General features: G+C 31.5%; 2 protein-coding genes and 1 non-coding gene across 3 annotated transcripts; all 3 read right to left on the bottom strand.

Moving 5' to 3' along the window:
* Positions 1-605: 605 nt before the first annotated feature.
* On the bottom strand, positions 606-678 carry TRNAR-UCU (transfer RNA arginine (anticodon UCU)). The gene has a single exon. It is a non-coding gene; the product is annotated as a tRNA-Arg (tRNA).
* A 1,627-nt stretch (positions 679-2,305) lies between these two features.
* LOC107902633 (pyruvate kinase 1, cytosolic) lies at positions 2,306-7,349 on the bottom strand. Its single transcript, XM_041114918.1, has 16 exons — positions 7,043-7,349; positions 6,848-6,944; positions 6,653-6,750; positions 6,225-6,380; positions 5,787-5,864; positions 5,530-5,661; positions 5,316-5,396; positions 5,163-5,234; positions 4,977-5,066; positions 4,613-4,757; positions 4,376-4,464; positions 3,600-3,695; positions 3,415-3,482; positions 3,128-3,227; positions 2,841-2,900; positions 2,306-2,717 (listed from the first exon to the last, which is right to left on the bottom strand). Exons 1-16 carry the CDS (start codon positions 7,109-7,111, stop codon positions 2,565-2,567), a joined length of 1,584 nt encoding a protein of 527 aa, XP_040970852.1. The 5' UTR covers positions 7,112-7,349; the 3' UTR covers positions 2,306-2,564.
* A 6,100-nt stretch (positions 7,350-13,449) lies between these two features.
* Positions 13,450-15,953, bottom strand: LOC107942816 (leucine-rich repeat receptor-like protein kinase PXC1). The gene is made up of 2 exons (XM_016876537.2): positions 14,461-15,953; positions 13,450-14,374 (listed from the first exon to the last, which is right to left on the bottom strand). Exons 1-2 carry the CDS (start codon positions 15,803-15,805, stop codon positions 13,695-13,697), a joined length of 2,025 nt encoding a protein of 674 aa, XP_016732026.1. The 5' UTR covers positions 15,806-15,953; the 3' UTR covers positions 13,450-13,694.
* Positions 15,954-17,819: the final 1,866 nt, after the last annotated feature.

Raw genomic sequence — 17,819 nt, 5'->3', positions numbered from 1 at the left:
GCAAAACTAATGTTTTAGTTAGCATTTTCGTTAAATAAGAGTGATTTTAACTTTTTTTGAAAGGTTAATGGCCAAATTTAGCTTTAAAAAATGGTCAAATAGACAGAATATGTAAACATTGATGGCTAAATTTATCATTATGCCTATGTTATATATTTTTTTGAATAATATATTTATGTTATATTATATTATTTTTATATATTATGTAATTAATAACACATAAAAATTAATTCTATAGTAATATTTAATGCTTTGATATAAATATTTTAAAAAAGTTATGTGCCTATATATAAGTTATTAATAAAGAAGATATAATTATTAAATATTAAATTATAAATATAAATATTTAAAAAAACCAAAAGATAATATGGATATTATATGTATTTGATTTAATTTAATAAAAATATCATTAGGACTAATTATACAACTTTCGTAAATTGTAGGGATTAAGTCTGAAATTTGACCAAAAAGTTTTGATGCAAAAAATAAACGCATGGGTGTACCTAAAAAAGTAAATAACATTGGGACTAATTCTACAACCTTCGTGAACTGTAGGGACTAATTCTGATATTTGACAAAAAGTTTTGATGAGAAAATAAAATAAACACGCCTGGTGGGACTCGAACCCACAATCGTCTGATTAGAAGTCAGACGCCTTATCCATTAGGCCACAGGCGCTTTTTGATATTAGAAGTTCAAATTTATCTATATTACCTATGTTGTTTTCCAGAAAAACACCTATACAAAATTAGAGAGTAAATTTATTTCAATCTTACGTCAAGATATTCTTTAAAGTGGAACCCAACAAATATTCATTAAAAAAATATTACATTCTTGTCTATTATTATCATAATTTCCTCAACAACATTTTCAATTTTCAATCTGTTAACCCTTTAGTCTACTATTACTTTATGTAGATTGTAAGAATCAACAACAAAGGAAGAAAGATGACAAGAAAGATATCCATTTATTCTTGAGTGATAGAGAGTCATCGGACTATAATGGTGTAGATGGTTGTAGAGGTTACTTGAGGAACAACATTTTCAATCTTTAACCCTTTAGCCTACTATTACTTCATGTGGATCAAAGGAAGAAAGATGACAAGAAAGGTACTTTTTTATTCTTGTGGGATACAGAGTTATCGGACTATAGTGGTGTAGATGGTTGTAGAGGTTATAGAGAAGACTGATAGAGGAGCAAAGGGTTGGCTTAGGGTTCCTTTGGATCACTTATTAGCGTCAGTGTAACGTGATTGGGATTGGAATTTGTGCAATCACAAGACTATTTGGATGGTAAGACTATGGTGTGGTGCAGGGTATAATCACAACATTCTTATCTTTTTATCGTAATTTATTTTGTCGTTACCTTTGTGAATAAATTCAAAAACATATCTCAACACTAATTTTAATCTCACCTTTACAATAACTAATTTCGTTACTACCGCTGTTTTTAAAGACTGCAAACTAATCAAAGTATTGATCCAGAAAAAAGCTTTAAACTGGTTGAACTAATATGGACTGATTCAATTGATTGAAAAACTGGCCGAATAGACAATTGAACCAATTTTTAATATTTTTTTATTTTATTAATTTTTAATAATTTATTAATCAAACAGTTTAAATAAATTGGATCAACGAATCGATAACTTAATCAATTTAACTACCGATTCAATTTTAAAAAGCTGGTTTAAGGTCGAAATCTTTACATGCAAATATAAGAATTGTGAAACAACATTTTAATGAAAAAAAAAACAATAAGACTAATTTTATTGTTAAAAGATATTTTGCATGTGAAATTTCAAGGGAAATAGCGTGTCTAGGAGAAATGAAAAATAGTGCACTGAATCATGCCAAGTGGACAAACCACGTGGCCATTTTCTTCTCAATTTATCATTAAGCAATTAACCCACAAACTATAGCCCACAAAAACCCATTACTGTGTCAAACAGATACCCCATTTGGGATTTTTTAACGCTTAATTGGCATTTAAATTTAACAATTTTTTCTCAAATTAGCCTTTAGACTTTTTCTTCTATCAAATTATTGAACTCTTTTTGAAATTTTAAAGAGAAAGACGTGTTATTACCGTGTTTATCCATGTGTCACCTCCGTGTTTAGCCACATCACCCAATTATTCAAAAACTAACGATGTTAACCATAGAAACCAATTTGTTTAACAGATGCAAACCTAAAAGGCCAATGTGAGAAAAAAAAGATCTAGGGGCTAATTCGAGCAAAGCTTTCAAGTTCAGGGATCAATCTGTATATTAAGCCTTTTTTTTTTAATGATTACAGCCAGAATTGCATTTCAGTACTCTAACTGATCCAATATCTTTATTTACCACTGAATCAAGGAAAAAATGGGGTTGTTCTTTTGCCTTTTCCCATTAGCTAATTATGGGATTATGGGCCATATTTCCCTTTTATGAGACTTAAAATAGTGTATGCATTCTTAACACAAATTCAAATCCACCAAAACCTGGAGCCAATACCTCACAGGTGCTACATAAAGTCATTCATCGCTTTCAAAAATCAGATTCGGAAAGGAGAGAAACTAACATAAGTTTAATCTTCGAGCTCGATAATCTTCACAACAGAAGCATCTCCGACCTTCTGGCAAACTACGACTCGGTCATGTGACTTAATAACTCCGGCAGCCTTCCCGTGGTCAAGTGCAACCTTCAAAACTGACTCATTTGATGCGCTTGTAGACTCTGCCTGCAGAAAACAAGGCAGAATTGTATAAGTTCTCTGCTACAATCTATTAGTATAGAATATAGATATAAAAGTTTCTTTTGGTCTTAAAGAACACGGTTACAGTGACTATAAAGCAGTACTTACAGGATGTCGTGGATCAGCGAGCATAGGGAAAAGACCTCTGACGATAAGGGATTGCCTTGCCTGAACGATTGCCAACAAAAAGATATAGTCCCGTTAGAAACAACACAAATGTTTAAACTGAAATAAACATTCCATTGACGGTCTTATGATGACCGAACTAAAAATTAACTTGCAACATAAAATTACTCCGGCTTTTTCTGTTAGATGACTACTGCAGATCATTATAAAACAAGAAAAATTCACTTTTAAGTGGTTATTCGGACTTCTTGGATGCAGGGTGAACATACCTCAAAGGCCCCACTGAAACTCCACTTTAATTGATTCGTCTTAAGGCGAGGGATGACAACTGAGAGAACTGGCATCGTTGGCCTGTACTTTGCAATCAATCTGGTATATGCATGGAATACAGTTGCGACATAAATGAAGCAAGGTATGCATAATGTAGAACATTAGTATTACAGCTTCGACAAGGGATTAGAGTTCATAGAAACAAAATAGGGAGGTAACTGCTGAGAAAAGAAAAGAACAGCTCAGATATATAACTAAAATAAATCAAGATGGGCGATGGGAATACCTAGCAGCTCTTCCTGAGGATGTGAAACATATAATAACTGATGCCTTCACCTTAATTGCTGCTCGTACCTAAACAAGAAATTCATGCTATCAGAACAAAGTTGCAGATGCACAGTTGTTTAGCTAAAGTTGGTAAAGACTAATGTGGCAAGAATACAAAAAGCAGCACTGGGAAAGAAGAAATACCGCAGAGGAAGCAATGGATTCCAAGTGGGTCATTGGCTCTCCAACATATTTGACAGTCTTCTTGAAATACATGTCCTGGTTGAATACCTTCTCTGCCTGGGAAATTTAAATAGAAACAAAAAAACACACAGCTAAAATGCCTAGGAAATGGATTAGAAATATTATTGACTTCTGATTTTAACAGTTACAGAAGATTAAGTGATCCATGATTCTTATAGACAGACAAGCATGGCCAGTTGATGAATCATGATGCAATATGCAACAACGTAAAGCATCCGAATCCCAAATCAAAAGTTGATACGCGAATTATAAGCTATTGCATAAAAAAAGCACCAACACGGGTTTTTGGTTAGCACGGTAGAAAGTCAAATTTCTGCAGACGGGTCATCACCAAAGGAAGAATATGAGAAAATAGGTAGGTTTCCCTTAGTTTAGAAAGCTAGTAAAACCATAGCCAAAGACAATAAGTTGATTGGAGAAACAGGTAAGAATATGACTCTTCCTTGCAAAGGATACATTTTTCATCCACAGGAAAAACACAAAAAAGTGCAATGCTTTTTACCCCTTATGAACCAGATATAGACAGCTGCACAGGTCCCCAAACAACTACTAGGAAGTCAAAAATATATGAGCAATGTCTACAATGTCTATGTGAGCAAGTTTTGTGGGTCAAAAGCATACTAGGCTGAGATCAATCAGGTCTACAAGCAGTCCAAACAGCAAGCCACAGTCTCCAAAAATATTCAAGTAAGCACATTTATAGACAGAGAAATTACCTCAGCACAAATTTTGCCAACAGTAGAAATGGTTTCAACGGGGTATAATCCACGCAAGGTCTCAGCACCAAGAAGAATCGCATCACTTCCTACAGCCAAAAGAAAATGGGATAATTAGAAGATGTGTTTAAGTCCTGCATTGTGGGTGCTGGAGTGGCGGCAATCAGATATGCATCAAAACCCAATTGAAAGATATATCAATGAACAAAGTCCAAAGGAGAGTCCACAATAATATACCATCAAGAACAGCATTGGCAACATCAGTTGCCTCAGCACGAGTTGGCCTCAGGTTGTCAGTCATACTGTCCACAACACGAGTGACGACTGCAGGCTTTCCAGCCATGTTACACTTATAAAGAGCAGCTTTTTGAAATAAGAACACCTGCAAAGAAAGAAGTAATTAACGGCATGCTCTAATGACATTAGACACTACATCCATGTATCAGACTAAATTACACGTGTGAAACTACGACCAAGAATGTGAGGCAGCTAATAAGCATTTACAAGGTTAAACATGGTGGAATAGACTAAATGATCCATCATTCAACAAGATACTATTCGAAGAATAACTAATACAGCATATTCAATTTACAAAACCAACCTTCTCAGGTGGGAGATCAATGCCCAAATTTCCACGGGAAAGAATGATACCATCTGCTTCCTGAAGAATCTCATCAAAATGGTTTAATCCCTGAAAAATAAAAAACATTAGTGTCATATTCTTATTAGCAGCATGTGCTATCAAAACCTGCATATTTATTGTTCTCTGTAAATACAAGTAATGCACCTCTATGTTCTCAATCTTTGCAAATATTTGTGTCTGATAGAGGTCACCCAACTTTGAAAGGAATTCACGAGCCTATAAAGATCATGCAGTCAGATAAATGCAGAAACAGTAAAGAAAGAAAAAAGAAACCAACAAATATAGGATAGGCAGTACTTGGCGAACATCTTCTGCATGTCGTGTGTATGATAGTGAGAGAAAGTCAATTTTGTTTTGAACTCCCCAAGTACTTATAACCTGAAGTAAGTATTACCAGGTCAGAAAAGAGTTACATGGAAAAAAGCAGGGCGTCAAGCTAAAACTTACTAAGAGGGAGACTACTTTCCCCATTACTTTCATCTTTAAAGGTAAAAATCAAGGGCAAACTTACCTCCTTGTCTTTATCAGTGAGGGTAGGCAAACCAATACGAATTTGAGAGCCATGCAAAGTGAACAATGACCCAGCCAATGTTGCAGAGTTCTTAATCACACAAACCACATCATCTCCTTTTACCTCACTAACCTGCAAATTTTCAGTCGCAATTTAGGCTATTGGTAGGTGCATACGAATTGTTCAAATAACAGAAAAAGATCTTCACACAAAAACAAAGAGAAAGATATGCACATATCTGGTTCCACTTTACTTACCTCCAGCCATACAGACGTGGTTTCACTCCCAGTAAACAGGTACTGACCAATGAAAATAGTGTCTCCCTTCTTCACTGCCTGCAAAAAATCAAATTTGATGGCTTTATCATAAGGTTGAATGAAGAAACAGGACAACCACCAGCAAATACAAATTCCTTTGAACTAACTGGAAAATGTTGACACGCTAAATTTCTTGTACCAAGAATCCATAATCATTGTGCAAAGGCAAATGCATGCATCCCAACCCCTAATTAAAGGGAACTCGGTATATAAATCTATAAATGTAGTCATGGACAACGGAATCAGGCAATCAAAAGACATTGTGCCTTAAACCTCGGAACCAAAGGGCATTAAAACAAGGCTTATGCAGATGCTTTTTAAGGGCGACAAACATGGGATACGCAAAATGCAATGAGAGGCAGCATGCAAGGTTTGTACCTTCGACAGTCCATCAAAGTTGATTGGCAATAATTCTGAAGAGGCCTCCTGTCCTTTATCCGGTGTCAAAACAACGGTAGCATCTGCCTCAAGTGAGATAGCTTTCTCACTTTTATTAACAACCTGCATCTCAGCACCCACAGTATCCAACATAACCTGAAAAAAAAGAACAAAATAGAAATCACTTTATTTTCTTAATTTCCATAATCTCCATGACTCCATCAAAGCAATCAAAGGACAGTCAAGTCCCTCCGTCTGGAGTAAGCCACAAAATTGCTCGCAAAATTCACATAAAAAAACTTTTCAAAAAGATTCTCTTTCCAGCTGAAAACTAAAGTTTACACTTAATACTTCGCATTAAAACAGAGCAAATAAACAAAGAAAAAGTAAATAACTAACAAATATCAACCAAAATACAAAGAATATACCGCACAAAGCTTCTTAGTGAGCTTAACGGCAGCCTTCAAATTTTCTAATGTTTCCTGATGATACTCCGGATCATGCCATGAGAAATCGAACCTAGCCACTATCCAAAACAAAAAAAATTGTATAAAACTAGAGTTTGAGGCAACAAATTCCAATACATAATTATAAAATGAAGATGGATGCAACAAATACAGTACCAGACATTCCAGCTTTAAGGCAACCGGAAATGACTTCAATGGATCGAGATTTTGGACCTAAAGTTCCCACTATCTTCGTCATTGCCGGAAAAAAGCTCTGAGAAAAATGAAAAAAAAACGAATCAAAATCCAAATCTACTCGGATCCGAACAGCTTCCACCTAAAAACAGATTGAATTGAAATTGAAAAACTTACAGCCTTCGATGGCTCCAGGATTGAAGCCATCCTGATTGGCTCTTCGAGTAACAGATGAGTCGAATGCATTTTCTTTTTCCCCGATTAAAACAGAAAGAAAAACAGTTCGATTTTCCTTTGACAGAGAATCCTCTAATGAAGAGCCTTGATTATTTTCCCTTAAGAATTAAACGCTTTGAAATCAAAGAATATGCTTTTGTTCTTGAGAGTAAAACTTTCTTTTTTGTGGAAGTACAGGAAACCTGGTGCCGGTCCACCACAACCATTCGGTTTTTTACCTCTTTTTTTTTTTTTAATTTTCTCTTCTGACTCGGGTCAATTTTGGATCCGAAATATTTTATTTTGTTTGCAAAATTTTGGATTGGACAAGACCGAAAGTTATTAAAAATATATGTTTTCAATTGAGTCCACATCAAATATTCGGGTGTAGTTCGTGTAGTTCGATTTTATTGTCAGTGTAGAAATGCGTGAGTTCAAGTAGATTAAAGCACATTCTCCTCCTATTTAAAGGTTGGAGAAAAACTGCAGTAATTTTAAGTATTATATAAAAAAAGAGTATATATGATAACAACCTATAATACTGATTAAAATAAGAATTGGTACGGTCTAAATTAAACTAAGCTAAAAACTAGCTAAATTAGTGATTACCAGATTTAGTAATTATTTAATTTTTAATAATTTATTCGATTTGAACTAATCAAGACAAGAATCCGCGACTTTTTAACATTTCGTACATGATTTAAATTTTAAAAAAAATATGTTCATATAATAATATTATTTAATTTTAAGAGATATTCTATTTTAAAATATAATTATATGTTATTTTATTAATATCATTTAAATAATTTAAATTTTGTATTGGGGGAGATAATTTTCCATACATTTTGACAAAGGCGAATTCAAAGGGGTGGCAGGGCCGGCTCCTCTAAAATGAAAAATTGTTAATTTGGCCCTCTAAAAAATTTTAAATTAGTAAAGGTAAAATTACACTTTAACCCTCTAAAATTTAATTTAATCCTTTAAAAATTATAAAGACATAGACTATTAAAAATTAAAATTTTATTTCGGCTCGTCTAAAAAATTCTTCTAGCTTCACCTGTGCATTTTGATATACTAAATAACTAATTAAGTTACATAATATTTATTATTAATTATTTTTGGAAACAACCCTACAAAAAATAAAATATTAGAGTAATTAGATAAAATTGCTTAGAATATTTATTTTTCTTCTTAATTTTATAATAATTGCATTATAGAATATTTTTTGGATAATTTTTTAAATTTTGTATTATTTTGTATAAAGGATTTGTTATCAAATATTATTGATATTTTTTTAGAATTTGAAATTATATAATTATGTAATTACAGTTTAAACTACCAAAAATGGCATAGGAAATTACAATATAATTACACCCTACGAGTCAAACACGTCTAGTGAATTAGAATTTCTTGTAATTATAAAATGATGTAATTACTACCCTACTAATTACACTTTCATTAATAACTCCTTTACATCCAAACTCATCCCTATTGTATTTTCAAACAATTCTCGTGTTAAGCTTGAAATGCAGGTTTGGTTGAAATAGTCAATGCCATAATATCTTGAGTTCAAATCTTATAATTCCCATGTTATGTATGTATTTTTAAAAATTTATCAAATTACCCAAAAAGACGTAAATACATCGGAATAATATTTGTTGCTTCCTAATTAAATTGCTAATTTTCAGTAATTATCAAACAATACCTTAATTGGTATTAAAAATCAAATGGTATAAAAAATTAATTTTTAAAAAAATCCAAATTCCTTTTAAAAATATTTATTTATCTTTTAAAAAATAGTAAATATTCTTTAAAAATTAATTAAAAAACATAATTTTCGCCCAAAAAAAAGTCAATATATCTAAATTATGAGTATTGTTATAGATAGATATTTATATAAATTTAAAGAAAAAATAGAATGGATCCAGATAGAAAACGGGTACCCGATCGGTGGTAGATGGGTAAGAAGATTATGATTTGTTCTATGTTTTTCACGTGCCCAATACCAGCGGTTAGCTTCTAAAACAGCTCGTGATGTTCTGATAGGTGTTGTTAAACCCTGGTTGCCCAGTCGAAACGTGTCGCGCGTGTTGAAAACGGAGTGGATTTGATTGGATGGACTGGATCATGGATTATAGCGTAAAAATATCATGGACAACAAGTCGGATTGTATTTTTTATTTAAAAATTGAGTAAAATAGTCTTTATTAGGGGTATTTAAACTTCGGTTAAAATTGAATTAACTGATTGAACTGATCTAATTTGGTTAATTAGTCAGTTACCCGATCTAATTAAGTTGGAGGTAGATTAAAAGGTTTTTTAGAATTTCGATTAACGGTTAATTCGGTTCGAAATCGGATAATTAGTCGAATTAACGGAACTTAATAAATAATATTATATATTATATGTATTAGGCTATTACTAATTCGGTTAATTCGGTCAAATGAACATTAACAATTTATATTTTTATATGTTTTATACTAGTTTTAACAAAAATATATATATAAATTTCAGTTAACCGACTGAATTAATCAAAATATTTTGGTTCGGTTAACTGTTAAAGGATTAAAAAGTTCGGTTAATACTAGTTTGGTTCGATTAACCGTACTTAGTCTATATACATTAGTTCAAAGAGGAAATTGGTCATTTCTGTTAAAAACTTTTTAACTTCATTCATACGTATTGTAAAAAACTAGTGATCAGATAATAATACATGGTGTGTCATATGTGTATCATGATGACGTATATGGACAAATTTTTAGTAGTATAAATGGATGAATTTTTTAACAAATGACCCATTTATCTATTTTTTAGTAGAATGGGTAAAATGCAATTTGATTCTTAGTACAGAGACCATCATTGTACTTTTACATGTTTAAAGAAATTAAAGTCTATAAGTTTTAATTTATCGAGATTTTTTTTGTATTTTTTATATTCGTTTTACAACTCATGTTTGAGTCATAACCGAGTCACAACTCAATTTTTTTACAGAGTAATATTTATTATTTTAATATATTTTTATATAAAATCCATAAAAATATAATTATATAATAGAATTTAAATCCAATACACTAAAATAATCATTCTTTTCATTTTACCATTTTAATTAAATTCCAAATTTAATTTTCATGTTAATTTTTAATAAATTTATTATGCAATTATTTTCATCACATCGTAAATGTGCGTAATTAATTATCAATTAATCTAACTAGTTGGTGTTGACTATTCTAGTCAAATTAATGACTGTGGATATAAAAAAAATTGACTGATTTTTTTTATGTAAAAAAGAGTTTTATGAAAAATTAATATCTATATTTTAATTAAAATAATTATATTAACTAAATTAGAAGATACAACGGTTAAAATATGTTATAAGTTTTTATTTTTTTGAAAAGTCAGTAAATTAGTCTTTATGCTTTTATTTTCAGGAATTTAATCATTCTATTTTTTAGATTTCAAAATTCAGGTCTAACTGTTAACATTTTCAAAACGTTCTTATTATTATATTTGTTGGTGTGATATTTTAAAATAAAAAAATCATTTCGTAACCATGTAACTAAAACAATTTTAATAATTTTAAAATCTTTTATTGACATGGTATATAAGACAAAATAATGCTAAGTCAATATTTTATTACATTTGGACTACCACGTTAGCGGGCAATTTGACAAAAAAACATAAAAGGTCAAAGTGATCAAACAACCAAACGTTAGGGGTTATTTTTGATATTATGCCATAAAAAATAATAACAACAGTTAAAAAAATAAAAGACTAATTTTTTTAAAATAAAAATAAAATGACTAAATTGTAAATTTTTAAAAATATAACAACTTATGGTATATTTTAACCAGAACAAAATTAAAAATAATTAAAATTAAAAATTGAGTGAGTTTTGATTTTAAAAAAATAGGCTATGGGGGGTAGGTGCACGTGCGTTGGGGGCGAGTAGGCTAGAGTGATATTTGCGTTTTGGAACAGGCAAAAGGGAAACGTGAGTGGGAGTTAACAGAAAGTTAGAAACTGAAGTACCAAAAAATGGGCTGTCATGTCCTTTTACTTTTTAGTAACGGTGCTGTGCTGTGTTGGTTGGGTTGGGACGTGTTTGGTTGGCCACGTTTTCTTGTGTTAATTCCAACCTCGAAATGGGCTCCTTTTGTCTTTTACCCCAAACAAGTCCAAAATCAAATCAAATTTAAGTGTCAGGAATATTAATTTCATGAGCTCAACTACTTGTTTATATTCGGATTTTCGTCTGAAATTTGAGAGGATTTGGCCAAAAGTATTATGCTCAAAAATTGAGTTTGAATAAAAAATAAGTCTATTTAAAATATGAATCGGTCTTGGGCTTGAATATTTAAGGTTTAAGTCTAGCCCATTTTAAAGTCTATAATACTTTATATTATATTATTTTTACATATATTATGTAATTTAGAATACATTAAAAAAATGAAACATATACTAAATATATAATACTACATTAATATAAACATTAAAATAATTTAATATGACTATAAAAATGTATAAAATTATTAAATATTAAAATAAAATAAAATATTATAAGTATTATAAAAAATGGACAAGCCTAAAATGAGTTTGGTTAGTCTTTTACAAATATGGGTGGGTTTGAATAAAATTTTAGACCCATATTCTAGGTCGAGCTAGGCTTGAGTAAATATAAAGTATATTAATATCACATTTAGACCCGACTCGAACTCAACCCATGAGCACTTCTAATTTTAAGAAGTATATGAATGGAATACAAATATATAAATATATCACTCACATCTTAGTAAAATTGAATTATAAAATTTTAAGATTTCAAAATATAGATTTTATTATGTATTAATTTATTATTTTTCAAGGGATTAAATAATTTTTTTTATTTTTTGGGGGTTAAAGTGTAATTTTATCTCACATTAATTTATAATTTGATCATTTGTAAGGGATTAAAACTACAATTTTCTTTCTTTTTTTTAGGGTCAAGGTCCCTATCTACTCCTTTGTATTTGTCCTGGCTCTCGAGTAAAGTTCCAGATATGAGTCTTATGAATGAAAAAAGTAAATTTGATAGAACTTTGTCCCTCGTTTAAAGGTGTGTTCTAGCTTGATTTCAGATTTAGTTACCATCTAATATGATTACCCGTTATTAAAATTTTATAGAGATATCAGAATTATATTACATGAAAGATCAATCTCTCTTTATAACGGTCACTTGGTATAACAACATTTCGTTATAACAATCAAATTTTTATTACAACTTATTTTCTATGTTTTATTACAACTTTTGATTTATAACAACAAACTATAGCAATGGCAAAGCCAAAAATATTTATAAGGGGCCGTAATAAAAATGATCTTAATTAAAATATTATTTCAATAAATTTTTTAAATTTTCACATGAAAAAATCTATTAACCATTATTTTATTAAATGAAAAAAATCTTCAATGAATGAAATTAAAAATATTAAATATTCTACCATTAATTCCGAACATCATAAATTTCTAAAGTAATTATTTGAATTTAATAACTCATGATAAATTATTTAATTTAATTTGATAACTCATACCGATCAATTAAACTTGTTAGATTAACAACTTCATAACTAATCACGTGAAATGAATATGAAGTAAAAGGTGCATAAAAGCAATAACATACGTACCTACTATAAGTCTTTGAATTTTGTTGATTCGATTCCCGTTTTCTTTATTCAATAGTTTACAACAATTATTTTTCTATATCAGCAAGTTGTTATAGGTTTATAACAACCATCTCTTTATAACAGACAAAATCTTAACAGATAAATGAGACTGTTATAGAGAATATTTATTGTAGTGATTTATAAAATTTGATGATTAAAACGTGATTTAAATATTTCATAAGTGATTAAACTTATACTTTAACCTATCTTTTATTTTAATCTCATTATTACCACTGTTTCTAAATCCAAACACGCATTTTACCACTAATTTTAATCTCACCTCTTAAGCAATTAATCTGATCCTCCATCAGACCTGTCTATAGGTTGAACCACTCAAAAAATGAGAGGGTTTGAGTAAAAATATAAGCCCAAAAAATAGGTTAGACAAAAAAAATAAAGTGTTTAGAAATTGGGCCGAGCCTCGAATAAGGCTTTTTTTCCCCGGGTGGCATAATTTTTCAAATGATGACGTGGCATAATCTCAAAATATCATATTATCAATTTTTAATAGAATCCAGATTTAATAATCAAAATAAATTTAATTATCAATTTTGCAATACTTATTATATTATTTTGTTTGCAATACTTCTTATATACGAATAAGATCGTATCGGTAAATAGGTGATTGCATGAATCAATTGGAATATGCTTTGGGTTTAGACATTGGATATATATAATTGATAAACTAGTTCAAATTGTCAAAAATTACATTACAATGCATCGACGATCATGTCTAACCAGCAACAACAAGCAGACACAAAGACTTAAAAAATATTACAAAGAAGCACAAACCAACCAAATAGGATCTAAGAAAGAACCAGAAAAAGAAAAGAGTGATGAATTTGCAGTAAAGAGATCATGCATATATAAAAGGATGGAAATTAATTTACCATTAGCAAAATGGCAATGAAAAGATCAGTAACCAGCAATTCCATCTTCAGTGGTAGCAATGGAAGGCGAGATCGAATTGCGCGATTCGTCGTAATCTTCCCCTAAAGGTGATTGTTCCACCCTGATATCCTCGATCATTTTAGCCACTTCGGTCATCGTGGGCCGTTTTTCAGGCTGGGGAACCACACATGCTAACCCCACATGAAGCATGGAAACGAGTTCCTCCTCGATGTTTTTGTACCTCAAAAGCTCTTGATCAAACACTTCGGCTGTCCATTCTTCTTTAACAACGGATCGAACCCACTTCGGAAGATCAACTGCCGGTTCTTCGTCTTCGATTCGAGGCCGAGTCGGTGAAGGATACTGCGATGGAGCTCTCCCTGTAAGCACTTCTAACAATAAAACCCCAAAGCTATAAACATCAGCCATTTGAGACAGTCTTTTCACTTCAGCTTGTTCAGGAGCTCTATATCCACCTAATCTAGCTATAGCATGAACAGGATTTAAAAGTAAAGACAACCCAAAATCAGAAATTAAAGCAACCCCATTTTTATCAAGCAACACATTAGAAGATTTCACATTTCCATGTGGGATTTTAGGTGTATTATACTCTTCATGAATCTTTGCTAATCCACGAGCTGCACCTAAAACCAAACTGATCCTTGTAGTCCAATCCAATGGAATCCTCCCCGGTCCTCTGTTCCCTGTTTTTCAAACACAAAGAAGGGTAAACAATTAAACTCCCATCAAAACCCTCAATGCATTTAAATGATGAGTTTAATGACATTACCATGAAGAAGTGAATGCAAGCTACCGTTAGGGAGATAATCATAAACAAGAAGCTTTTCTTCTTTAGCATAATAATAAGCTCTCAATTTCACTACATTGGGATGCTTAATTTTCCCAATTACATCCATATATTGTTCAAATTCTTTCCTTGGACATGGATTTGCATCTTTAAGTCTCTTGACAGCAACAGTACAGCCATCATCAAGCACTGCTTTGTAAACTGTTCCTAAACTTCCTTTCCCAAGCATTTCAGCTGAAGCTCTCAACAAATCTTCTAATTCAAATTGTTTCCTTCTTTCGAAAAAAACAAGCTTACTCCTATCTGTTGCATTGGTTCCATCACTATCAGGCTCTGGTAATCCACCATTTGCATATACTTTCTTTTCACTTCCATAGCTACTCCTTTTCCCACCATCACTCCCGGATTTCCAAACAATTTCCCCATTGTTTCTCCCACAGAAATAAGCCACTGCAAAAGAAACCACTACCAAAAACACCACACAATTCGCCACAACAATTGCAACTATAGCACCAGGGGTTAACCCTTTATGTGCTTTGGGTCTCTCTTGTTCAATTATAGGTGTTCTCGGCATTGAACTTGGGTTCGATGGAACTGTTTGGGTCGGCGTATCCAACGGAGGAGAACCTGTAAAAGAACAAACCGGAAATGGGTTTGATCCACAAAGACCTTCGTTACCTACAAAGCTTTTTTCACTGAATTTTTTCAGTAAACTTCCAGGTAACCGCCCGAAAAACTCATTATTGGTTAAATTAAGTTCTTTTAAGCTTTTAAAAGAAGAAAAGAAATCTGGGATTTCGCCGGTTAATGCATTGTTTTGAAGCCTGAGAGTAATAAGCCGTTTCAAACCAGAGATTTCTTTAGGAACATTGCCTCGTATGTTGTTGTTTGATAAATCAAGTCGGAGCAACCTTTTGAGACGCGAAATTTCCGGTGGGATGTCTCCGGAGAAATCATTATCAGAAAGATAAACTAGTTTAAGGTTAGAACAATTAGTTAACGGTGAAACGGTGCCGTTCAAACGATTGTTTTGAAGGTCGAGGATACGAAGTTGGTCTAGAAGAGAAAGAGCAGTAATGGGACCACGAAGGGAAAGGGAAGGTAGTGAGAGGGAAATGACACGACCGGTTGAGGAACAAACGACGCCGTGCCAGGCGGAGGAACAAGCGTCGCGGCCGGTCCAGTTGGAGATGAGGTTGCCGTGAGTGTCGGCTTGACGGCGGAAGAGAGTGAGGGTATCCGTGTCGTTAGTGGAGGAGGAAAGGGAAAGGAAAAGGGAGGAAAGGGAGAGAAACAAGAGGAATTGAAGCGAGGAATGGGAGTTCATTTTTTGGTTTGTTTGAGCGGGAAGGTAAGGAGGAAGGAAAGGAAAGGAAAGAGTGTTTTTTTTTTTAATATAATATAATAAATAAATAAATAAGACTACTCCACAAACTGCATTTTGTCTTGGGATGTCGGAGGAATGATTAAAGAAGGGAATGGAAGTGGGTAGTCTCATAATTTTATCTTAATTATAATTAAAAATTACAATATTTTACCCTTCATTCTTTTTAGTGTTTCACTACTAAAAAAAATATTATATTAGAAGTCAGGTTGTATTTTGTATTTTTTATTAAAAATGGGTAAATCTGTTATTGTACATCAGCATAAAGTCCACGTGCCACTTTAGTTATTTCGTTTGTCACATATTAATTTGACAACTTTGTAGTAGATGAGACAAAAGACAATCTAGTTCTTATTATAGGAACATTTATGGTATTTTTATCTTCCAATACAGATACAAGTACAATATAAATACAAATATATGTCTAATTAATTATAATATAGAATCTAATCAACACGACAAACGAAGAATTAAAGAAAACAGAATTAATCCGAAAAAATTGAACAAAACCCATATAATATAAGTGATACGTGGCACTTAAACTATTAAATTGGTTTCAATCTATATCATTTTTTACTCAAGTATTTAAAGTTTTCTTGATCAAAAGTGATATTCGTGTATGACATCTTATAAGAATGTGACATGTGACACGTTCTTATAGGTTAGTATTGTATATTAAGTAAAATTAAAAAAAATTATAGTTGAAATATTATTTTTTAAGAAGTAAATATTTAAGTAAAAAAAAAAGTAGTTTAAAGGGTTATTTTGTATTTAAGCACTTGGTTATTAATTAATTAAGTATGTGAAGGATTTGGGAATATGAAATGATTAAAGGTGAAAAAGGGGGAAATGTGAGTATGGGTGGGGCTGTGGTTGTGTTAATGATTGCTGTTCTCCACCCCTTCCAAATGAAATGAGTAAAAAGGCTGTGGAATAGTCTCCTTTTCTTTTAAATTTTCATGACCAATGGGTGAAATTGGGTATCTCTAATTCTTGCATGGTTGGAATTCTAAATATTTGACAATGTCCATCATGCTTTTCTTTTTATTATTGTTATACCTAAATTATCATTTCAACATTAAAGCTGCAAACAAATGCTTTTTTCAAAATTCATCGATACATCAAGTTTTAATTCGATTGACATAGTTATTATTATTAATACTAAAAAAATATATGGATTCGAGGGTATTGAAACGCATTATTCTCTTATTTATGGGTTTGGAAATGATTATGGTTAGTTCTAAATATTGTCTCACAAAAAGCATGATCAAAACGCAAAATGAGATTGATTCAATTATTAGTCGATTCAAAAATAAAAAAAGGAAAAAGACATGGCCGCAAAATTATCAAAAGTGATGGATTTCTTCGTATACTTTTTTTTAACAGCATTAAGTTTTGCCATAATATTTAAAACTATATCAAAAGTGATGGATTTCTTCGTTCCTCAACCTATAAATAGAATGATAATCCACTTCAGCGCACTCGAACCCATGTCCTCCTGTATTGGCAACAATAGTCATATCAATCGAGTTAAGACTCAATCGCCAAATAAATATACATACTTAAAACACCAATAAATGTTTGTGTTGCAATGACAAGATAAATTGTACTATATATAAAAAATTCAAATTCAAAGTTCAAATTTTAAAAAAACATTACTAAAAAAAAATTTCTCTCGCTGTTAATATCAACATTCAAAAATAAAACAAATCCTCGTAATTGGTCTAATAGCCGAATGATGTTCATTTAGACAACTCCCTTTAGACATAATATATGCATGTATATCAACATTCGAGAATAAAAAGAACACTCGTAATTAGTTTGATAATCAAATGATGTTCATTTAGACAACTCCCTTTAAACATAATATGTCCAGGTATGATACGAGTATGTCTCTACCATGTGTATATAAATATTAACTACTAACCCTTTAAAGTAAAACAATTTGTCGGTGCCT

This window comes from Gossypium hirsutum, chromosome A01, assembly GCF_007990345.1.
Source record: "Gossypium hirsutum isolate 1008001.06 chromosome A01, Gossypium_hirsutum_v2.1, whole genome shotgun sequence".
NCBI lineage: Eukaryota > Viridiplantae > Streptophyta > Magnoliopsida > Malvales > Malvaceae > Gossypium > Gossypium hirsutum.
Note: the sequence above shows the minus strand (reverse complement) of the source record. Positions and strands in the feature narration are given on the sequence as shown.

What these genes read in the sequence shown, in the direction of transcription:
- LOC107942816 (XM_016876537.2), bottom strand. Translation starts at nt 15,805, where the DNA reads ATGAACTCCCATTCCTCGCTTCAATTCCTCTTGTTTCTCTCCCTTTCC. An exon ending in CTTGCATTCACTTCTTCATG is followed by an intron (nt 14,375 to 14,460) that starts GTAATGTCATTA and finishes TTTGAAAAACAG; the next exon opens with GGAACAGAGGACCGGGGAGG.
- LOC107902633 (XM_041114918.1), bottom strand. Translation starts at nt 7,111, where the DNA reads ATGCATTCGACTCATCTGTTACTCGAAGAGCCAATCAGGATGGCTTCA. An exon ending in AATCCATTGCTTCCTCTGCG is followed by an intron (nt 3,483 to 3,599) that starts GTATTTCTTCTT and finishes TTTCTTGTTTAG; the next exon opens with GTACGAGCAGCAATTAAGGT. An exon ending in TCGCTGATCCACGACATCCT is followed by an intron (nt 2,718 to 2,840) that starts GTAAGTACTGCT and finishes TGTTTTCTGCAG; the next exon opens with GCAGAGTCTACAAGCGCATC.